Source organism: Oncorhynchus kisutch, linkage group LG18, assembly GCF_002021735.2.
Source record: "Oncorhynchus kisutch isolate 150728-3 linkage group LG18, Okis_V2, whole genome shotgun sequence".
Lineage (NCBI taxonomy): Eukaryota > Metazoa > Chordata > Actinopteri > Salmoniformes > Salmonidae > Oncorhynchus > Oncorhynchus kisutch.
Genome location: NC_034191.2, coordinates 4,756,216 through 4,780,999, shown reverse-complemented (window position 1 = coordinate 4,780,999; position 24,784 = coordinate 4,756,216). Strand labels below are relative to the sequence as shown.

General features: G+C 44.6%; 1 protein-coding gene across 2 annotated transcripts in view; it reads right to left on the bottom strand.

Moving 5' to 3' along the window:
* Positions 1-24,784, bottom strand: part of hnrnpul1 (heterogeneous nuclear ribonucleoprotein U-like 1) — a 57,072-nt gene that overhangs the window by 12,724 nt on the left and 19,564 nt on the right. For both annotated transcript variants that reach the window (XM_031795341.1, XM_031795342.1), the window contains exons 6-11: positions 18,487-18,626; positions 17,245-17,344; positions 16,983-17,095; positions 14,364-14,633; positions 1,557-1,679; positions 1,214-1,342 (exon numbers count right to left, since the gene is read on the bottom strand). In XM_031795341.1, the coding sequence (XP_031651201.1) occupies positions 1,214-1,342; positions 1,557-1,679; positions 14,364-14,633; positions 16,983-17,095; positions 17,245-17,344; positions 18,487-18,626 (875 nt within the window). The remainder of the gene's footprint in view (positions 1-1,213; positions 1,343-1,556; positions 1,680-14,363; positions 14,634-16,982; positions 17,096-17,244; positions 17,345-18,486; positions 18,627-24,784) is intronic.

The following is a 24,784-nucleotide window of genomic DNA, read 5'->3' as shown; positions in this document are numbered from 1 at the left end:
GGCTGTTTGTTATTGTTTACTTGTTGTTGTTTACTTGTTGTGTTATGGGGCAGGCTTTGTTTTCCTCTGGCAGGGAAGCCGGGAACCCTGAAATAATGAAGGTAGAGAGGCGTTTTACGCTGGTTGGATTTTTAGGTTTTTACTCTTTTTGGGTGGTATTTCACTCTCTCTCTCCCCAAGCCACAGACCTACCTTCCCAGACTGCACTTCTCCACGTCGTCTTCAAGATCCTGTTACTGTCACAGAGTGAAGGGGACCCTTTAAACAACTAGCCTGGTTGTTATAAGGTGCCCTGTATCTTTAAAGGTAACATTTCTTGAGATTTGGGTAACACTAGTGGAAATGTGAATCTACACCTGCCAGGGTCCCCTTGACTTACCTATGCCTACCTGGTTGTCACGGTCGTCCTCCTGTCCCGTAGACACACACACACACACACACAGATACAACCTACCTGTTGCTACTCACGGTTTCCACGGTTACCGGCAGACACCTCTGTTAGACTGACTTACCGTTAGTAACCTCAGCAACGACATCTCTCTGGAAAACTTCAAAAATGGTTAGTCTCCTCACCTTTTTCACTTACCTTCAGGGGGTTTATTCATTTAACAACAGAAAACACAGTCTAGCTGTTTTATCATTAAGGCTATCAACGGTCGGTCTGTCTCGTTATAGTTACCATAGCAACAGAAGTTGTTTGTCTTTACTCACCAGGCAGAGTTCTACTGTTTGTAAACATCTTTACAAAGTCAACAGGACTACAGATGCATAAAAACACATAAAATACTGTAATAATAATAATACAGTAAAATACTGTAGGAATAATACAGTAAAATACTGTAGGAATAATACAGTAAAATACTGTAGGAATAATACAGTAAAATACTGTAGGAATAATACAGTAAAATACTGTAATAATAATAATAATACAGTAAAATACTGTAAAAGAACAACAAAAGGGTCGTAGCGGAATAATACTGAGACGGATGGAAGATAACATGAAGGACCTAATAAACAGTTTTTCCTTTATAAAATTGAAAAAACGGTATAAATGGCAACAAGATGGTCAACAACCATAGTGTCTTCTACTCTATCATCAACATGACCTGCAAGATAAATAAATAGTTCATTAGAGAGATCAGAGGTCAGCAGAGCCGTATTACACACACACAGGAAGCAGAAAGTAGTCAAGAGGAAGCGGTAGGTACCGTACCTGGTCCAGGATGTAGTTGCGTCTCTTGCGTGCGGCGATCTGGATGAGGCGGTTGAGACACTGAGTGGCCTGTTGGATCAGAACGTCCCAACGACCAGCGTAGTTCTTCTGACGACGCAGACCCATCACCTGGTAGGAAGGACATAGCTCTTATACGGGGGGGGGGGGGGGGTCTATTTTTAGATAACACACTCAAGCCTAGTAGTAACACACCTCATTCAGCTTCTAGTTGACTAAATTGACAATTGTGAACTATTGAATTAGTTGAATCAGTTGTGTAGCCCCACCTGTGACCTCAGAGAGCTGAAGGTTATGACAGGTTATCAGGGTCATGAAGGCTTACCTTCATCTTCTCCATGATGGCGTTGGTTCCCAGGGTGTTGTATTTCTTCTCAGGGTGACTCTCAGTATGTTTTGAGGCCCAGGTGGTCTTGCCACAGGCTGGCAGACCCACCATCATGAGGATCTAGACAGAGACAGGGATGAAAATGAAGATAGCCCGTTAGCCCGAGGCTAGTATTTTTCAGACCCGGCTAGTAGTAAATAACTAGCCCGTAGCGTTGGGGGGGTCGATACCGTTACATAGCATATTATTTTTTGGGACATTTTTGGATATTATATTGATACTTTGACTCCAATTGTTGATTCACTATATAGCATCAGCTAGCGCTAGTTTTTAAAAAATATATTAATTAAAAAATATATATATATTGGCTGTCCCTGAGCCAAAACTCTGGTATTGTTCCTCCAGCCGTTGGTTCTCCATCTTGTTTTTAAAACAGTGAACAACATGCTCTTTTATTTACATAACTGATCAATACTCATTGTCTCGTTGCAGCAGACATATACATTTTGGTTTTTACATTTGAGTCATTATGGGGCGGAAGGGTAGCCTAGTGGTTAGAGTGTAGTGGCGGCAGGGTAGCCTAGTGGTTAGAGTGTAGAGGAGGTAGGTAGCCTAGTGGTTAGAGTGTAGGGGGGGGCAGGTAGCCTAGTGGTTAGAGCGTAGAGGAGGCAGGGTAGCCTAGTGGTTAGAGTGTAGAGGCGGCAGGGTAGCCTAGTGGTTAGAGCGTAGAGGTGGCAGGGTAGCCTAGTGGTTAGAGTGTAGAGGCGGCAGGGTAGCCTAGTGGTTAGAGTGTAGAGGCGGCAGGGTAGCCTAGTGGTTAGAGTGTAGAGGCGGCAGGTAGCCTAGTGGTTAGAGTGTAGAGGCGGCAGGGTAGCCTAGTGGTTAGAGTGTAGAGGCGGCAGGGTAGCCTAGTGGTTAGAGTGTAGAGGTGGCAGGTAGTCTAGTGGTTAGAGTGTAGAGGCGGCAGGGTAGCCTAGTGGTTAGAGTGTAGTGGCGGCAGGGTAGCCTAGTGGTTAGAGTGTAGAGGCGGTAGGGTAGCTTAGTGGTTAGAGTGTAGAGGCGGCAGGGTAGCCTAGTTAGAGGCTCTAACCTGACCTGGTTAGAGTGTAGAGGCGGTAGGGTAGCTTAGTGGTTAAAGTGTAGAGGCGGCAGGGTAGCCTAGTGGTTAGAGTGTACAGGCGGCAGGGTAGCCTAGTGGTTAGAGTGTAGAGGCGGCAGGGTAGCCTAGTGGTTAGAGTGTACAGGCGGCAGGGTAGCCTAGTGGTTAGAGTGTACAGGCGGCAGGGTAGCCTAGTGGTTAGAGTGTAGAGACGGCAGGGTAGCCTAGTGGTTAGAGTGTAGAGGCGGCAGGGTAGCCTAGTGGTTAGAGTGTAGAGGCGGCAGGGTAGCCTAGTGGTTAGAGTGTGGAGGCGGCAGGGTAGCCTAGTGGTTAGAGCGTTGGACTAGTCACCGAAAGGTTGCAAGATCGAATCCCCCGAGCTGGCAAGCTACAAATCTGTCATTCTGCCCCTTGAACAAGGCAGTTAACCCACTGTTCCTAGACCGTCTTTGTAAATAAGAATTTGTTCTTTAACTGACTTGCCAAGTTAAATAAAGGTTTTAAAAAAAATGTTTTAAATTCAGCAGATCCAGAGTGCCTTGTTCAAGGGTACATCAGATTTTTCATTTAGTCAGCTCGGGGATTCGAACAAGCAACCTTTCGATTACTGGCCCAAGCGCTTAAGTGCTAAGCTCCCTGCCGCCCCATATAGAGAGCAATATGTTTCGGAACATCAAATCACAATAAAATCACGGTATCGAAACGCAAAACATAAGAGAATCGTAATACCAATCATATCGGGACCGAAGTATCGAGACAATGACGTTTAAAGTTGTACTTTTTTTGAAGAATTGAGGACAAATCTTTTTAACCTCCTGAGGGGAAAGAGGTGCTGTCGTACCTTCTTCACCACTGTGCGTGTGTGGACCATTTTAAGTCCTTAGTGATTTTGACAACAGAGGAACTTGAAGCTCTTGACCCGCTCCACTGCAGCCCCTTTGGCGTGCTCGCCCCCCCCCCCCCCCCCCCCCCTCGTTTCCTGTAGTCCACGATCAGCTCCTTTGTCTTACTGTCATTGAGGGAGAGGTTGTTGTTCCGGCACCACATCGCCATGTCACTGACCTTCTCTGTGTAGGCTCATCGTTGCCGGTGATCAGACCTATTACCATCGTGTCGTCAGCAAACTTGATGATGGTGTTGGAGTAGTGCGTGGCCACACAGTTGTGGGTGAACAGAGAGTACTTAAGGGGACTAAGCACACTCCCTTGTGGGGCCCCCGTGTTGAGGATCAGCGTGACGGAGGTGATGTTGCCTCCCCTTACTACCTGGGGTCGGCCCGTCAGGAAGTCCAGGATCCAGTTGCAGAGGGAGGTGTTTAGTCCCAGGGTCCTTAGCTTGGAGGCGAGCTTGAGGGGGGACTACGGTGTTGAACGCTGAGCTGTAGTCAATGAACAGCATTGTGTTCCTCTTATCTCGGTAGGTGAGGGCAGTGCGGAATGCAAATGAGATGACGTGGTCTATGGATCTGTTAGAGTGATATGCAAATGAGATGACGTGGTCTATGGATCTGTTAGAGTGATATGCAAATGAGATGACGTGGTCTATGGATCTGTTAGAGTGATATGCAAATGAGATGACGTCGTCTATGGAATCTGTTAGGGCGGTATGCAAATTGGAGTGGCTCTAGGGCAGGATTCCCCAACTTGCGGCCCGAATTTGACTCGCAGGTATTCCCACGCATAATAGAGAGACTGGTGATCAAATGGAAATAAGATTTCAAATTATGATGTTTTAGTCAAATATTATATCTATTTGGGCTTCTTGCGGTCATTTTTGCAGTCTACAAATTATTTGTAATTATTGTTTTCGGTCCCCCTGTCCATCCATCCGCTGAAGAAAAGAATCGGCCCGCAGCTGATGCGTTGATGATCCCTGCTCTAGGGTGTCTGGGATGATGGGAGTTGATGATCCCTGCTCTAGGGTGTCTGGGATGATGGGAGTTGATGATCCCTGCTCTAGGGTGTCTGGGATGATGATCCCTGCTCTAGGGTGTCTGGGATGATGGGAGTTGATGATCCCTGCTCTAGGGTGTCTGGGATGATGATCCCTGCTCTAGGGTGTCTGGGATGATGGGAGTTGATGATCCCTGCTCTAGGGTGTCTGGGATGATGGGAGTTGATGATCCCTGCTCTAGGGTGTCTGGGATGATGGGAGTTGATGATCCCTGCTCTAGGGTGTCTGGGATGATGATCCCTGCTCTAGGGTGTCTGGGATGATGGGAGTTGATGTGAGCCCTAACCAGCCTTTTCAAAAGCACTTCATGACTACAGGGTGGTAGTCATTCTGGCAGGTCGCCTCTTGAGAACAGGAAGGACGGTGGTCAGCTCGAGACATGGCGATTACAGACCGGAGGAGGAGGAGCCGACAGTAGGTTGGCCTGAGGTAGTTTTAGCTGTGGGTTTCTCCCTCTCCAGGAGCCGACAGTAGGTTGGCCTGAGGTAATTTTAGCTGTGGGTTTCTCCTTCTCTAGGAGCCGGCAGTGGGTTGGCCTGAGGTAATTTTAGCTGTGGGTTTCTCCCTCTCCAGGAGCCGACAGCAGGTTGGCCTGAGGTAGTTTTAACAGGGTTTCTCCTTCTCTAGGAGCCGGCAGTGGGTTGGCCTGAGGTAGTTTTAACTGTGGGTTTCTCCCTCTCTAGGAGCCGGCAGTGGGTTGGCCTGAGGTAGTTTTAACTGTGGGTTTCTCCCTCTCTAGGAGCCGACAGTAGGTTGGCCTGAGGTAGTTTTAGCTGTGGCTTTCTCCCTCTCTAGGAGCCGACAGTAGGTTGGCCTGAGGTAGTTTTGACTGTGGGTTTCTCCCTCTCTAGGAGCCGACAGTAGGTTGGCCTGAGGTAGTTTGTTTTTAATAACAGACATTTCCCAATCCTCACTCGACCAGCAACACGTGCCAGTATTGTGTAAAAACTCAATAATTATACCAATTCCTAAAGCATCTAATCCCTCTGTGCTGAATGGCTACCTCCCTGTCGCCTTGACATCCTTAGTATTGAAATGCCTTGAGAAACTTATGAAAAGTCATATTCTCAGCATCACCCAGAAGCTTCTCGACCCATTTCAGTTTGCCGATCAGCCTCTCAGAGGAGTTGATGATGCCATTCTTACCCTCCTTAACATGGTCTATAGACATCTAGAGGGGGTATTAACATGGTCTATAGACATCTAGAGGGGGTATTAACATGGTCTATAGACATCTAGAGGGGGTATTAACATGGTCTATAGACATCTAGAGGGGGTATTAACATGGTCTATAGGCATCTAGAGGGGGTATTAACATGGTCTATAGACATCTAGAGGGGGTATTAACATGGTCTATAGACATCTAGAGGGGGTATTAACATGGTCTATAGACATCTAGAGGAGGTATTAACATGGTCTATAGACATCTAGAGGGGGTATTAACATGGTCTATAGACATCTAGAGGGGGTATTAACATGGTCTATAGACATCTAGAGGGGGTATTAACATGGTCTATAGACATCTAGAGGGGGTATTAACATGGTCTATAGACATCTAGAGGGGGTATTAACATGGTCTATAGACATCTAGAGGGGGTATTAACATGGTCTATAGACATCTAGAGGGGGTATTAACATCTAGAGGGGGTATTAACATGGTCTATAGACATCTAGAGGGGGTATTAACATGGTCTATAGACATCTAGAGCCAAATCCCATGTCAGGGTCCTGTTTGTTGACTTTTCTTCTGCCTTCAACAATCCAGCCCAAAATTCTGGCACAGAGACTCATTCGGGACTTCTCCTTAGATGGGGGACTGGTTTTGTGGCTGTTGGACTTCCTGGGCCAATGCTCACAGCAAGTCAAAAAAGGTCCCCATGTGTCGGACATACGCAATACCAACACAGTCTCTCCTCAGGGATGTGTTGTGTCCCCACTCCACCACCAACACAGGGATGTGTTTAGTCCCCACTCCACCACCAACACAGGGATGTGTTGTGTCTCCACTCCACCACCAACACAGTCTCTCCTCAGGGATGTGTTGTGTCCCCACTCCACCACCAACACAGGGATGTGTTTTGTCCCCACTCCACCACCAACACAGTCTCTCCTCAGGGATGTGTTGTGTCCCCACTCCACCACCACCACAGTCTCTCCTCAGGGATGTGTTGTGTCCCCCACTCCACCACCACCACAGTCTCTCCTCAGGGATGTATTGTGTCCCCACTCCACCACCACCACAGGGATGTGTTGTGTCCCCCACTCCACCACCAACACAGGCTCTCCTCAGGGATGTGTTGTGTCCCCACTCCACCACCACCACAGGGATGTGTTTTGTCCCCACTCCACCACCAACACAGGGATGTGTTGTGTCCCCCACTCCACCACCAACACAGGGATGTGTTGTGTCCCCCACTCCACCACCACCACAGTCTCCCCTCAGGGATGTGTTGTGTCTCCACTCCACCACCAACACAGGGATGTGTTTTGTCCCCACTCCACCACCAACACAGTCTCTCCTCAGGGATGTGTTGTGTCCCCACTCCACCACCACCACAGGGATGTGTTGTGTCCCCACTCCACCACCACCACCACAGGGATGTGTTGTGTCCCCACTCCACCACCACCACCACAGGGATGTGTTGTGTCCCCCACTCCACCACCAACACAGTCTCTCCTCAGGGATGTGTTGTGTCCCCCACTCCACCACCACCACAGTCTCTCCTCAGGGATGTGTTGTGTCCCCACTCCACCACCACCACAGGGATGTGTTTTGTCCCCACTCCACCACCAACACAGGGATGTGTTGTGTCCCCACTCCACCACCAACACAGGCTCTCCTCAGGGATGTGTTGTGTCCCCCACTCCACCACCACCACAGTCTCTCCTCAGGGATGTGTTGTGTCTCCACTCCACCACCACCACAGGGATGTGTTTTGTCCCCACTCCACCACCAACACAGGGATGTGTTGTGTCCCCACTCCACCACCAACACAGTCTCTCCTCAGGGTTGTGTTGTGTCTCCACTCCACCACCAACACAGTCTCTCCTCAGGGATGTGTTGTGTCTCCACTCCACCACCAACACAGGCTCTCCTCAGGGATGTGTTGTGTCCCCACTCCACCACCAACACAGGGATGTGTTTTGTCCCCCACTCCACCACCAACACAGTCTCTCCTCAGGGATGTGTTGTGTCTCCACTCCACCACCAACACAGTCTCTCCTCAGGGATGTGTTTTGTCTCTGACCTTTGGTATCAAATCCACGATCAGAGGTCATCCACCTCATTATCAAGAGACTTGGCCAATAGAATGCAGGGAAGAGGTGGCCGTTGTTTCCTTTGCCTTAATCTCACCAGGACTCCTCCTCTCCTGCCTCAACGCCATTTACTCTTGGATAGCCCCCCCAAAAAAGTGTAAATAATTGTAAAACTGCAAATATGACTTTAATCTCAAGAGAAGACCGGTTAAATGAACTCCCTGACTGCCTACTTTTTAAAATATTTGTCTGGCTACTCCATGTACTTGTGGAAAACACTGATATAGTCCTGTACAATAGTAGTAGTGTATAGTATGGTAGTAGTAGTGTTTAGTATAGTAGTAGTATAATATAGTATAGTAGCAGCACTGCATAATATAAAAGCAGTATAGCATAATAGTAGTACTGCATAGTATATTCGTAGTACTGTGTAGTATGTATTTATTTAATTTTATTTTACCTTTATTTAACCAGGTAGGCTAGTTGAGAACACCTTTATTTAACCAGGTAGGCAAGTTGAGAACAAGTTCTCATTTACAATTGCGACCTGGCCAAGATAAAGCAAAGCAGTTCGACAGATAAAACGACACAGAGTTACACATGGAGTAAAAACAAACATACAGTCAATAATGCAGTATAAACAAGTCTATATACAATGTGAGCAAATGAGGTGAGAAGGGAGGTAAAGGCAAAAAAGGCCATGATGGCAAAGTAAGTACAATATAGCAAGTAAAATACTGGAATGGTAGTTTTGCAATGGAAGAATGTGCAAAGTAGAAATAAAAAATAATGGGGTGCAAAGCAGCAAAATAAATAAATAAATAAAAATTAAATACAGTTGGGAAAGAGGTAGTTGTTTGGGCTAAATTATAGGTGGGCTATGTACAGGTGCAGTAATCTGTGAGCTGCTCTGACAGTTGGTGCTTAAAGCTAGTGAGGGAGATAAGTGTTTCCAGTTTCAGAGATTTTTGTAGTTCGTTCCAGTCATTGGCAGCAGAGAACTGGAAGGAGAGGCGGCCAAAGAAAGAATTGGTTTTGGGGGTGACTAGAGAGATATACCTGCTGGAGCGTGTGCTACAGGTGGGAGATGCTATGGTGACCAGCGAGCTGAGATAAGGGGGGACTTTACCTAGCAGGGTCTTGTAGATGACATGGAGCCAGTGGGTTTGGCGACGAGTATGAAGCGAGGGCCAGCCAACGAGAGCGTACAGGTCGCAATGGTGGGTAGTATATGGGGCTTTGGTGATAAAACGGATTGCACTGTGATAGACTGCATCCAATTTGTTGAGTAGGGTATTGGAGGCTATTTTGTAAATGACATCGCCAAAGTCGAGGATTGGTAGGATGGTCAGTTTTACAAGGGTATGTTTGGCAGCATGAGTGAAGGATGCTTTGTTGCGAAATAGGAAGCCAATTCTAGATTTAACTTTGGATTGGAGATGTTTGATATGGGTCTGGAAGGAGAGTTTACAGTCTAACCAGACACCTAAGTATTTGTAGTTGTCCACGTATTCTAAGTCAGAGCCGTCCAGAGTAGTGATGTTGGACAGGCGGGTAGGTGCAGGTAGCGATCGGTTGAAGAGCATGCATTTAGTTTTACTTGTATTTAAGAGCAATTGGAGGCCACGGAAGGAGAGTTGTATGGCATTGAAGCTTGCCTGGAGGGTTGTTAACACAGTGTCCAAAGAAGGGCCGGAAGTATACAGAATGGTGTTGTCTGCGTAGAGGTGGATCAGGGACTCACCAGCAGCAAGAGCGACCTCATTGATGTATACAGAGAAGAGAGTCGGTCCAAGAATTGAACCCTGTGGCACCCCCATAGAGACTGCCAGAGGTCCGGACAGTATAGTAGTAGTAATATATAGTACGGTATAATGGTAGTACTGTATAGTATAGTGTTAGTACGGGATAGTATAGTAGTAGTAATATATAGTACGGTATAATGGTAGTACTGTATAGTATAGCAGTAGTGATATATAGTACGGTATAATGGTAGTACTGTATAGTATAGTGGTAGTACGGTATAGTACGGTGGTAGTACTGTATAGTATAGTAGTAGTGATACATAGTACAGTATAATGGTAGTACTGTATAGTATAGTAGTAGTGATATATAGTACAGTATAATGGTAGTACTGTATAGTATAGTAGTAGTACTGTAGTGCTGGGCGATAAGGCCAAAATATATCACGGTATTAAAAAACAATTGGACGGTATGCCGATATTTTCAATAGTTTTGAAATGATAAAACGTCTAAATGTGCTTTGTGAGTAATGCATTTCTGCATTTCCTGCACTCATTTCAGATCATTTCCACACTGCCATGTAGGGCTGCACAATATGGGCCAAATGTTGCAATAGCGGTTTGACAGAGAAGGGGGAATATTACAATGAAGAATTAGGCTACCGGAAAAACAGCTTAAGATGTGACCCATGGCAGGACACATTGTGGTTCAGAACCCATTGTGGTTCAGGACCCATTGTGGTTCAGAACCCATTGTGGTTCAGGACCCATTGTGGTTCAGGACCCATTGTGGTTCAGGACCCATTGTGGTTCAGGACCCATTGTGGTTCAGGACCCAATGATTTAGATCAAAACACTCTGAAAGGTTGGAATCATGGGAAATATAATGATTATTCCAACTCTATAGTTAGAATATAATAGTGGGCACTTTGAATAGTGTTGTTTGACATGAAAATGAACGAAAATGCCAGGGAGAAGTTATTGTGTTAGGGTAGGAACGAAAGTGTTTTTTTTATAGGAACTAAAGTGTTGATAATTGTTTCCTAGGGGACTCTATAATCTTTGGCTACATTGTCTGTTTTCTCTTAGCTACTTCAAGTAGCTAACATATTAATGCGTCTTGTATTCCTCTTTGATTTAGAAGGTACTGTAACACAAACAACATGTTGATTTAGGTCTACACCATCACTGGTATTATCAATTATCTTTGCTCTGACTCAGTACATTTATTAGCTAGCTAGCTACCTAGCGATTAGCATTAGCAGCTAACAAGATTTAGGCCCAACTTTCTAGGAAAAGAACAAACTAGCTGTTTGCAGATTTGCAAACACAAACTAATAGTGTAATTATATATAGAACGCTAGTGGATTTATATTAAGAAGCAAAGTGAAAACAGCATCGTTGTCATCAACATTGTTGTATGTGCTGCGTTGACTCTGCAGACTGAACGCTAGTGTCGGGTGGTTAAGGAACTTCAAATGCGCTCCTTGAGTGAAGAGGCGGGGCTAGGCCTGTGGAAAGCGGCACGGAGGGAGAGAGATGACTCAAGTAGCGATGTAAACTATACAAATAGATGTTAAACACGGTGTATCACATTTAACAAACAAACCAAACATTAAAATACCGTTATAGAAGGTAAAGTAAAAACCCAAACCGGGTTAAGGAACTTCAAATGCGCTCCTTGAGTGACGAGGCGGGGCTAGGCCTGTGGAAAGCGGCACGGAGGGAGAGAGATGACTCAAGTAGCGATGTAAACTATACAAATAGATGTTAAACACGGTGTATCACATTTAACAAACAAACCAAACATTAAAATACCGTTATAGAAGGTAAAGTAAAAACCCAAACCGGTCCCTGCATCAATACCAGTATATTGTAAAATACGGTATACCGCCCAGCCCTATAGTACTGTATAGTATAGTGGTAGTACTGTATAGTATAGCAGCAGTGCTATGTAGTATAGTATAAGTACTGTAGCAGTAGTACTTTATAGTAGTAGTACCATATAGTACAGTAGTAGTGCTGTATAGTATAGTGGTAGTACTGCATAGTAGTAGTAGTACTGTATAGTAGTAGTACCATATAGTACAGTAGTAGTGCTGTATAGTATAGTGGTAGTACTGCATAGTAGTAGTAGTACTTTATAGTAGTAGTACCATATAGTACAGTAGTAGTGCTGTATAGTATAGTGGTAATACTGCATAGTAGTAGTAGTACTGTATAGTAGTACTGTAACGACCCTGGGTTTATAAGCGCGGAAATCAACCCTGCTGCTCGAGCATGCTTTTGCGGCACAGTCGATAGCGCGCTGGACCTCGGGCTAGAAGGTCGAGGGTGTAACGGCGTTCTTCGTTTGTTGAAAGAGAGGACCGAAATGCAGCGTGGTGGTTACTCATGTTCTTTAATGAATGAATGACGATACATGAAATAACTATTAAATACGAAAACAACAAACGGAACGTGAAACCTAATACAGCCTATCTGGTGAACACTACACAAAGACAGGAACAATCACCCACGAAATACAAAGTGAAACCCCGGCTACCTAAATATGGTTCCCAATCAGAGACCACGAGAATCACCTGACTCTGATTGAGAACTGCCTCAGGCAGCCAAGCCTAACTAGACACACCCCTAATCATTAGCAATCCCAAATCCTATAAAACCCCAATACGAAACACAACACATAAACCCATGTCACACCCTGGCCTGACCAAATATATAACGAAAACACAAAATACTATGACCAAGGCGTGACAGAGGGTTGGAGACCGGCTCCCTGCCTGTTTCATTACAGTATAGTGGTAGTACTGTATAGTATAGTTGTCGTACTGGTTTGTATTAGGGCTGGGACGATACCAGTATCACGATACTCATTAGGAAATTAAAAAAGAAGCATATTTAACTTCTTTAGGAAAACAGCCCTAATGTTGGAAACAATATATAAACACAACATGTAAAGTCTTGGTCCCGTGTTTCATGATCTGAAATAAAAGATCCCAGAAATGTTCCATACGCAAAAACCTTATTTCTCTCAAATATGTTGTGCACAATTTTGTTTAAATCCCTGTTAGTGAGCATTTCTCCTTTGCCAAGATAATCCATCCTTCTGACAGGTGTGGCATATCAAGAAGCTGATTAAACAGCATGATCATTACACAGGTGCACCTTGTGCTGGGGACAATAAAACCTGTGCCTTCCCACGGCTGCGCCCCTGCCCAGTCATGTGATAACCATAGATTAGGGCCTAATTTATTTATTTCAATCGACTGATTTCCTCATATGAACTGTAACTCAGTAAAATCATTGAAATTGTTGCGTTTATATTTTTGTTCAGTATATTCTCTAAGCTATATCACACAATATGTTATATACAGCAGGTTTTTAAAGGACCAAAGACTTTTGTCTGCTTCGTACTTTTTTGCCGTGGAAAAAATACTGCGATACTGGTATCATCCTGGCCCTATATAGTATAGCAGTACTATATAGTACTGTATAGTATATTAGTAGTATTGCATAGTGTAGTAGTAGTACTATATAGTATAGCAGCACTGCATAGTATAGTAGTAGTACTGTATGGTATATTAGTAGTATTGCACAGTGTAGTAGTAGTACTATAAAGTATAGCAGTACTGTACAGTTGAGTAATACTGCATAGTGTAGTATTTGTACTGTATAATATAGTAGTACTGAATAGTAGTAGTACCGTATAGTAAATTAGTAGCATTAGTAGTATAGTGGTGGTACTGTATAGTATATTAGCAGTATTGCATAGTGTAGTAGTAGTACTATATAGTATAGCAGCACTGCATAGTATAGTAGTAGTACTGGATAGTATATTAGTAGTATTGCATAGTGTAGTAGTAGTACTATATAGTATAGCAGTACTGTACAGTATAGTAATACTGCATAGTATAGTAGTAGTACTGTATAGTAGTACTGCATAGTAGTAGTACTGTACAGGAGTACAGTATAGTAGTAGTACTGTATAGTAGTATTACTGTATAGTATTACTGTATAGTATAGTAGTACTGTATGGTAGTGTAAAGTAGTAGTACTGTATAGTGGTAGTACTGTATAGTGGTAGTACTGTATAGTATATTAGTAGTATTGCATAGTGTAGTAGTAGATCCATATAGTATAGCAGTACTGGAAAGTAGTAGTACTGTATAGTAGTGTATAGTAGTAGTACTGTATAGTAGAAGTACAGTATAGTAGTAGTACAGTATAGTAATAGTACAGTATAGTAGTAGTACTGTATCGTGGTAGTACTGTATAGTAGTTTATAATAGTAGTTTATAGTAGTAGTACCGTATAGTATAGTAGTACTGTAGAGTAGTAGTAGTAGTACTGTATAGTAGTAGTACTGTATAGTAGTACAGTATATTAGTAGTACTGTATAGTAGTAGTAGTACTGTATAGTAGTAGAAATTTATAGTAGTACAGTATAGTAGTAGTACTGTATAGTAGTAGTAAAGTAGTAGTACTGTATAGTAATAGTACAGTATAGTAGTAGTACTGTATCGTGGTAGTACTGTATAGTAGTTTATAATAGTAGTTTATAGTAGTAGTACCGTATAGTATAGTAGTACTGTAGAGTAGTAGTAGTAGTACTGTATAGTAGTAGTACTGTATAGTAGTACAGTATATTAGTAGTACTGTATAGTAGTAGAAATTTATAGTAGTACAGTATAGTAGTAGTACTGTATAGTAGTAGTAGTAGTACTGTATAGTAGTGTATAGTATCCATACCTCACAGTCAGCCTTGCTGGCTGGTCCTACAGCCCCCCTGGTCCTGTCTTCAATACCAAGAGTCTGGATGAACCTGTACCCCTCCGGAGGGGGGTGGAAGGGCTCCTCCTTCTGGCCGAAGTTAAACTCGATGGCACAGTTCTTCACAAGGACGTGGGGGAACAGGGGGCGCCCCGCCAGCTCCTCCCTCGACACCTGGAACCCCACGTCTAGCCACACCCCGTTCTTAGAGAACGCTATCTTCACCTCCTCACCGCCAGCGTCAAAGTCCTGTGGGAATGATAAAGTTATGTTAAACTAACTAACAAAGTCAACTAACTATACTAACTCTAACCATCTACACACCTCCTCACTGCCAGTGTAAAAGTAGAGAGACAGACAGGTCAGTAGGAGAGACAGACAGGTTAGTAGGAGAGACAGACAGGTCAGTAGGAGAGACAGACCGAAGGACACTCCCCTTCCCGTTCGGGTGGCGCTCGGCGCTCGTCGGCCTACTAGCTGCCACTGATTATTTCCTCCCCCTCCTTATGTGTTGATTGTGTGCACCTGTTTTGAGTTAGGTAGTAAGGCTTTATTAGTCAGCCGGCCCCGCAGGGTTCCTTGTGCGGGATTAATTATTGTGATCGTCTGTTTGGTGTACTTGTGTGCACGTCTATGGGTTTTGTGTTTTCCCATTTTGTGTGTTTTCCCTGGACAGTTTAAGTCCCCCTGTTTGGGGCATTTGTTTGTTCAGTACGCCCTGTGTTTTTGTGAGGGTTGACTTATGTTCAGCGTTTCTCAGTGCATTAAAATAGCACTCCCCTGAACTCTGCTTCCTGCGCCTGACTCCTCACCCACTACACTCAGACCGTTACACTAACTCTACTAACTAACTCGACCATACTAACTCTACTAACTCGACCATACTAACTCTACCATACTAACTCAACCATACTAACTCTACCAACTAACTCTACTAACTCTACCATACTAACTCGACCATACTAACTCTACTTACTCAACCATACTAACTCTACCAACTAACTCTACCAACTAACTCGACCATACTAACTCTACCAACTAACTCTACTAACTCTACCATACTAACTCGACCATACTAACTCTACTTACTCAACCATACTAACTCTACTAACTCGACCATACTATCTCAACCATACTAACTCTACCAACTAACTCTACTAACTCTACCATACTAACTCGACCATACTAACTCTACCAACTAACTCTACTAACTAACTCGACCATACTAACTCGATCATACTAACTCTACTAACTCGACCATACTAACTCTATCATACTAACTCTACTAACTCGACCATACTAACTCTATCATACTAACTCTACTAACTCGACCATACTAACTCTACTAACTAACTCGACCATACTAACTCTACTAACTCTACCATACTAACTCGACCATACTAACTCTACCAACTAACTCTATCATACTAACTCTACTAACTCGACCATACTATCTCAACCAACTAACTCTACCATACTAACTCTACCATACTAACTCCACCATACTAACTCGACCATACTAACTCTACTAACTAACTCGACCATTCTAACTCGACTATACTAACTCTACCATACTAACTCTACTAACTCCACCATACTAACTCTACTAACTCCACCATACTAACTCTACCATACTAACTCTACTTACTCAACCATACTAACTCGACCATACTAACTCTACTAACTAACTCGACCATACTAACTCTACCATACTAACTCGACCATACTAACTCTACTAACTCAACCATACTAACTCTACCATACTAACTCTACTAACTAACTATACTAACTCTACCATACTAACTCTACTAACTAACTCTACTAACTAACTCTACTATACTAACTCTACCATACTAACTCTACTAACTAACTAACTCTACCATACTAACTAACTCTACCATACTAACTCTACTAACTAACTAACTCTACTAACTAACTCTACTAACTAACTAACTCTACCATACTAACTCTACTAACTAACTAACTGAACTAACTAACTATACTAACTCTACCATACTAACTCTACTAACTAACTATACTAACTAACTCTACTATACTAACTCTACCATACTAACTCTACTAACTAACTAACTCTACCATACTAACTAACTCTACTATACTAACTCTACCATACTAACTCTACCATACTAACTCTACTAACTAACTAACTCTAAGATAAATATTACTGAATGATATGAGTAGTCTCCCTATAGCTAGTAATGGGACGATCATTGTAGACAATACAATAACATATACTAACTAACTCTACTATACTAACTCTACCATACTAACTCTACTAACTAACTCTACTATACTAACTCTACTAACTAACTAACTCTAAGATAAATATTACTGAATGATATGAGTAGTCTCCCTATAGCTAGTAATGGGACGATCATTGTAGACAATACAATAACATATACTAACTAACTCTACTATACTAACTCTACCATACTAACTCTACTAACTAACTCTACTATACTAACTCTACTAACTAACTAACTCTAAGATAAATATTACTGAATGATATGAGTAGTCTCCCTATAGCTAGTAATGGGACGATCATTGTAGACAATACAATAACAAAGTATTACTCACAATGAAACAGCCGATGACATCATTCTCTCCAAACTTCTCTCCGTAGTCTTCAAACTTACAGTCAGAGGATTTTTTCCCTGTTCCTCCGTATCCAAACGAAAACGCTTCCTCACCTGGAATATACCGAAGCTACGTGTCAAACAGTGTGTCTGTCCGTCCATCCGCGCATGTGTGTGGCGGGAGTGCGTGCGTGTGCATGTGTGTTGTGCGTGCCTGTATGTGTGTGTTCGTCCACATGTGTTCATGTGTGTGCTGTCCTTACCCAGCTGTGTGCTGCAAGAGTCCAGGGACCATCCTATCCGGACCACATGGGGATCAGGCTCAGAGGACGGGAGGTGCTTCACAGCTATCTCCTCTAAGATCTACAGCAGAGAGACAGACAGGTCAGTAGGAGAGACAGACAGGTCAGTAGAGAGACAGACTGGTCAGTAGAGAGACAGACAAGTCAGAGGGAGAGACAAACAGGTCAGCAGAGAGACAGACAGGTCAGTATGAGAGACAGACAAGTCAGAAGGAGAGACAGACAGGTCAGTAGGAGAGACAGACAGGTCAGAAGGAGAGACAGACAGGTCAGTATGAGAGACAGACAAGTCAGAAGGAGAGACAGACAGGTCAGTAGGAGAGACAGACAGGTCAGTAGGAGAGACAGACAGGTCAGTAGAGAGACAGACAGGTCAGTAGGAGAGACAGACAGGTTAGTAGGAGAGACAGACAGGTCAGTAGGAGAGACAGACAGGTCAGTAGGAGAGACAGATAGGTCAGAAGGAGAGACAGACAGGTCAGTAGAGAGACAGACAAGTCAGAAGGAGAGACAGACAGGTCAGAGGGAGAGACAGACAGGTCAGAGGGAGAGACAGACAGATCAGCAGAGAGACAGACAGATCAGCAGAGAGACAGACAGGTCAGTAGGAGAGACAGACAGGTTAGTAGGAGAGACAGACAGGTTAGTAGGAGAGAAAGACAGGTCAGTAGAGAGACAGACAGGTCAGAAGGAGAGACAGACAGGTCAGTAGAGAGACAGACAGGTCAGAAGGAGAGACAGACAGGTCAGTGGGGCTCATGTACACTATTAAAGGACTAGGGAACCATTGGGGAGGCCAAACGAAGACTCCACTAGCCAAGGGTTCGACAAGTCACATGGCAGTTTATCGTGAAGTGAATTTAAATGTTATCCCTCATCATATATATCCTGCTAATGTGTATGTGTACTTCCTGTTCTGAGAAGCAGATACTATCGTTCTACTCTATGGTGTGATGGAATGTTTACTCGTTATTTACATAGGATTGGTCGGTATCGTAACTTGCAAAGTGATTGGTCGGTACCATTATTGTGAATAACATAGTGATCGGTCAGCGTCATTGTCGTGACTTACACAGTGATCAGTCATTTACTAAAAGGGATTGCAGCCGATACATCACGACACCTGGTCAAACCAGTGCACTATATATGGGAATAGGCTGTAATTTGGGATGCGAACTATGGTTTTGTTTCTCTCTCCGTTACCTTCATCTCGTAGCAGACTTTGCCCTTGCTGACTCCGTAGGATGCTCTAGCTCCGGCCCAGAGGTAGGCAAAGCCCTCGATGGTCAGAGGGTAGCCGCTGTAATGATCACGGGACACCTTGAAGTGGAGGTCACAGTTATCTGTGGGACACGAGAGAGATAAATACACTACATGACCAAATGTATGTGGAAACCTGCTCGACGAACATCTCATTACAAAATCACGGGCATTAATATGGATTTGGTCCCCCCCCCTTTGCTGCTATAACAGCCTCCACTCTTCTGGGAAGGTTTTCCACTAGATGTTGGAACATTGCTGCTATAACAGCCTCCACTCTTCTGGGAGGCTTTCCACTAGATGTAGGAACATTGCTGCTATAACAGCCTCCACTCTTCTGGGATGGTTTTCCACTAGATGTTGGAACATTGCTGCTATAACAGCCTCCACTCTTCTGGGAAGGCTTTCCACTAGATGTTGGAACATTGCTGCTATAACAGCCTCCACTCTTCTGGGAAGGCTTTCCACTAGATGTTGGAACATTGCTGCTATAACAGCCTCCACTCTTCTGGGAAGGCTTTCCACTAGATGTTGGAACATTGCTGCTATAACAGCCTCCACTCTTCTGGGAAGGCTTTCCACTAGATGTTGGAACATTGCTGCTATAACAGCCTCCACTCTTCTGGGAAGGCTTTCCACTAGATGTTGGAACATTGCTGCTATAACAGTCTCCACTCTTCTGGGAAGGCTTTCCACTAGATGTTGGAACATTGCTGCTATAACAGCCTCCACTCTTCTGGGCAGGCTTTCCACTAGATGTTGGAACATTGCTGCTATAACAGCCTCCACTCTTCTGGGAAGGCTTTCCACTAGATGTAGGAACATTGCTGCTATAACAGCCTCCATTCTTCTGGGAAGGCTTTCCACTAGATGTAGGAACATTGCTGCTATAACAGACTCCACTCTTCTGGGAAGGCTTTCCACTAGATGTAGGAACATTTCTGCTATAACAGCCTCCACTCTTCTGGGAAGGCTTTCCACTAGATGTTGGAACATTGCTGCTATAACAGCCTCCACTCTTCTGGGAAGGCTTTCCACTAGATGTAGGAACATTGCTGCTATAACAGCCTCCACTCTTCTGGGAAGGCTTTCCACTAGATGTTGGAACATTGCTGCTATAACAGACTCCACTCTTCTGGGAAGGCTTTCCACTAGATGTTGGAACATTGCTGCTATAACAGCCTCCACTCTTCTGGGAAGGCTTTCCATTAGATGTTGGAACATTGCTGCTATAACAGCCTCCACTCTTCTGGGAAGGCTTTCCACTAGATGTAGGAACATTGCTGCTATAACAGCCTCCAGTCTTCTGGGAAGGCTTTCCACTAGATGTTGGAACATTGCTGCTATAACAGCCTCCACTCTTCTGGGAAGGCTTTCCACTAGATGTTGGAACATTGCTGCTATAACAGCCTGCACTCTTCTGGGAAGGCGTTCCACTAGATGTAGGAACATTGCTGCTATAACAGCCTCCATTCTTCTGGGAAGGCTTTCCACTAGATGTAGGAACATTTCTGCTATAACAGCCTCCACTCTTATGGGAAGGCTTTCCACTAGATGTTGGAACATTGCTGCTATAACAGACTCCACTCTTCTGGGAAGGCTTTCCACTAGATGTTGGAACATTGCTGCTATAACAGCCTCCACTCTTCTGGGAGGGCTTTCCACTAGATGTTGGAACATTGCTGCTATAACAGCCTGCACTCTTCTGGGAAGGCTTTCCACTAGATGTAGGAACATTGCTGCTATAACAGCCTCCACTCTTCTGGGAAGGCTTTCCACTAGATGTTGGAACATTGCTGCTATAACAGCCTCCACTCTTCTGGGAAGGCTTTCCACTAGATGTTGGAACATTGCTGCTATAACAGCCTCCAGTCTTCTGGGAAGGCTTTCCACTAGATGTTGGAACATTGCTGCTATAACAGCCTCCAGTCTTCTGGGAAGGCTTTCCACTAGATGTTGGAACATTGCTGCTATAACAGCCTCCACTCTTCTGGGAAGGCTTTCCATTAGATGTTGGAACATTGCTGCTATAACAGCCTCCACTCTTCTGGGAAGGCTTTCCACTAGATGTAGGAACATTGCTGCTATAACAGCCTCCAGTCTTCTGGGAAGGCTTTCCACTAGATGTTGGAACATTGCTGCTATAACAGCCTCCACTCTTCTGGGAAGGCTTTCCACTAGATGTTGGAACATTGCTGCTATAACAGCCTGCACTCTTCTGGGAAGGCGTTCCACTAGATGTAGGAACATTGCTGCTATAACAGCCTCCACTCTTCTGGGAAGGCTTTCCACTAGATGTTGGAACATTGCTGCTATAACAGCCTCCACTCTTCTGGGAAGGCTTTCCACTAGATGTTGGAACATTGCTGCTATAACAGCCTCCACTCTTCTGGGAAGGCTTTCCACTAGATGTTGGAACATTACTGCTATAACAGCCTCCACTCTTCTGGGAAGGCTTTCCACTAGATGTAGGAACATTGCTGCTATAACAGCCTCCAGTCTTCTGGGAAGGCTTTCCACTAGATGTTGGAACATTACTGCTATAACAGCCTCCACTCTTCTGGGAAGGCTTTCCACTAGATGTAGGAACATTGCTGCTATAACAGCCTCCACTCTTCTGGGAAGGCTTTCCACTAGATGTTGGAACATTGCTGCTATAACAGACTCCACTCTTCTGGGAAGGCTTTCCACTAGATGTTGGAACATTGCTGCTATAACAGCCTCCACTCTTCTGGGAAGGCTTTCCACTAGATGTTGGAACATTGCTGCTATAACAACCTCCACTCTTCTGGGAAGGCTTTCCACTAGATGTTGGAACATTGCTGCTATAACAGCCTCCACTCTTCTGGGAAGGCTTTCCACTAGATGTTGGAACATTGCTGCTATAACAGCCTCCAGTCTTCTGGGAAGGCTTTCCACTAGATGTTGGAACATTGCTGCTATAACAGCCTCCACTCTTCTGGGAAGGCTTTCCACTAGATGTTGGAACATTGCTGCTATAACAGCCTGCACTCTTCTGGGAAGGCTTTCCACTAGATGTAGGAACATTGCTGCTATAACAGACTCCACTCTTCTGGGAAGGCTTTCCACTAGATGTTGAAACATTGCTGCTATAACAGCCTCCACTCTTCTGGGAAGGCTTTCCACTAGATGTTGGAACATTGCTGCCATAACAGCCTCCACTCTTCTGGGAAGGCTTTCCACTAGATGTTGGAACATTGCTGCTATAACAGCCTGCACTCTTCTGGGAAGGCTTTCCACTAGATGTAGGAACATTGCTGCTATAACAGCCTCCACACTTCTGGGAAGGCTTTCCACTAGATGTTGGAACATTGCTGCTATAACAGCCTGCACTCTTCTGGGAAGGCTTTCCACTAGATGTAGGAACATTGCTGCTATAACAGACTCCACTCTTCTGGGAAGGCTTTCCACTAGATGTAGGAACATTGCTGCTATAACAGCCTCCATTCTTCTGGGAAGGCTTTCCACTAGATGTAGGAACATTGCTGCTATAACAGACTCCACTCTTCTGGGAAGGCTTTCCACTAGATGTAGGAACATTTCTGCTATAACAGCCTCCACTCTTCTGGGAAGGCTTTCCACTAGATGTTGGAACATTACTGCTATAACAGCCTCCACTCTTCTGGGAAGGCTTTCCACTAGATGTAGGAACATTGCTGCTATAACAGCCTCCACTCTTCTGGGAAGGCTTTCCACTAGATGTTGGAACATTGCTGCTATAACAGACTCCACTCTTCTGGGAAGGCTTTCCACTAGATGTAGGAACATTTCTGCTATAACAGCCTCCACTCTTCTGGGAAGGCTTTCCACTAGATGTTGGAACATTGCTGCTATAACAGCCTCCACTCTTCTGGGAAGGCTTTCCACTAGATGTAGGAACATTGCTGCTATAACAGCCTCCACTCTTCTGGGAAGGCTTTCCACTAGATGTTGGAACATTGCTGCTATAACAGCCTCCACTCTTCTGGGAAGGCTTTCCACTAGATGTTGGAACATTGCTGCTATAACAGCCTCCACTCTTCTGGGAAGGCTTTCCACTAGATGTTGGAACATTGCTGCTATAACAGCCTCCACTCTTCTGGGAAGGCTTTCCACTAGATGTTGGAACATTGCTGCTATAACAGCCTGCACTCTTCTGGGAAGGCGTTCCACTAGATGTAGGAACATTGCTGCTATAACAGCCTCCACTCTTCTGGGAAGGCTTTCCACTAGATGTTGGAACATTGCTGCTATAACAGCCTCCACTCTTCTGGGAAGGCTTTCCACTAGATGTTGGAACATTGCTGCTATAACAGCCTCCACTCTTCTGGGAAGGCTTTCCACTAGATGTTGGAACATTGCTGCTATAACAGCCTCCACTCTTCTGGGAAGGCTTTCCACTAGATGTTGGAACATTGCTGCTATAACAGCCTCCACTCTTCTGGGAAGGCTTTCCACTAGATGTTGGAACATTGCTGCTATAACAGCCTCCACTCTTCTGGGAAGGCTTTCCACTAGATGTAGGAACATTGCTGCTATAACAGCCTCCATTCTTCTGGGAAGGCTTTCCACTAGATGTAGGAACATTGCTGCTATAACAGACTCCACTCTTCTGGGAAGGCTTTCCACTAGATGTAGGAACATTTCTGCTATAACAGCCTCCACTCTTCTGGGAAGGCTTTCCACTAGATGTTGGAACATTACTGCTATAACAGCCTCCACTCTTCTGGGAAGGCTTTCCACTAGATGTAGGAACATTGCTGCTATAACAGCCTCCACTCTTCTGGGAAGGCTTTCCACTAGATGTTGGAACATTGCTGCTATAACAGACTCCACTCTTCTGGGAAGGCTTTCCACTAGATGTTGGAACATTGCTGCTATAACAGCCTCCACTCTTCTGGGAAGGCTTTCCACTAGATGTTGGAACATTGCTGCTATAACAACCTCCACTCTTCTGGGAAGGCTTTCCACTAGATGTTGGAACATTGCTGCTATAACAGCCTCCACTCTTCTGGGAAGGCTTTCCACTAGATGTTGGAACATTGCTGCTATAACAGCCTCCAGTCTTCTGGGAAGGCTTTCCACTAGATGTTGGAACATTGCTGCTATAACAGCCTCCACTCTTCTGGGAAGGCTTTCCACTAGATGTTGGAACATTGCTGCTATAACAGCCTGCACTCTTCTGGGAAGGCTTTCCACTAGATGTAGGAACATTGCTGCTATAACAGACTCCACTCTTCTGGGAAGGCTTTCCACTAGATGTTGAAACATTGCTGCTATAACAGCCTCCACTCTTCTGGGAAGGCTTTCCACTAGATGTTGGAACATTGCTGCCATAACAGCCTCCACTCTTCTGGGAAGGCTTTCCACTAGATGTTGGAACATTGCTGCTATAACAGCCTGCACTCTTCTGGGAAGGCTTTCCACTAGATGTAGGAACATTGCTGCTATAACAGCCTCCACACTTCTGGGAAGGCTTTCCACTAGATGTTGGAACATTGCTGCTATAACAGCCTGCACTCTTCTGGGAAGGCTTTCCACTAGATGTAGGAACATTGCTGCTATAACAGACTCCACTCTTCTGGGAAGGCTTTCCACTAGATGTAGGAACATTGCTGCTATAACAGCCTCCATTCTTCTGGGAAGGCTTTCCACTAGATGTAGGAACATTGCTGCTATAACAGACTCCACTCTTCTGGGAAGGCTTTCCACTAGATGTAGGAACATTTCTGCTATAACAGCCTCCACTCTTCTGGGAAGGCTTTCCACTAGATGTTGGAACATTACTGCTATAACAGCCTCCACTCTTCTGGGAAGGCTTTCCACTAGATGTAGGAACATTGCTGCTATAACAGCCTCCACTCTTCTGGGAAGGCTTTCCACTAGATGTTGGAACATTGCTGCTATAACAGACTCCACTCTTCTGGGAAGGCTTTCCACTAGATGTTGGAACATTGCTGCTATAACAGCCTCCACTCTTCTGGGAAGGCTTTCCACTAGATGTTGGAACATTGCTGCTATAACAACCTCCACTCTTCTGGGAAGGCTTTCCACTAGATGTTGGAACATTGCTGCTATAACAGCCTCCACTCTTCTGGGAAGGCTTTCCACTAGATGTTGGAACATTGCTGCTATAACAGCCTCCAGTCTTCTGGGAAGGCTTTCCACTAGATGTTGGAACATTGCTGCTATAACAGCCTCCACTCTTCTGGGAAGGCTTTCCACTAGATGTTGGAACATT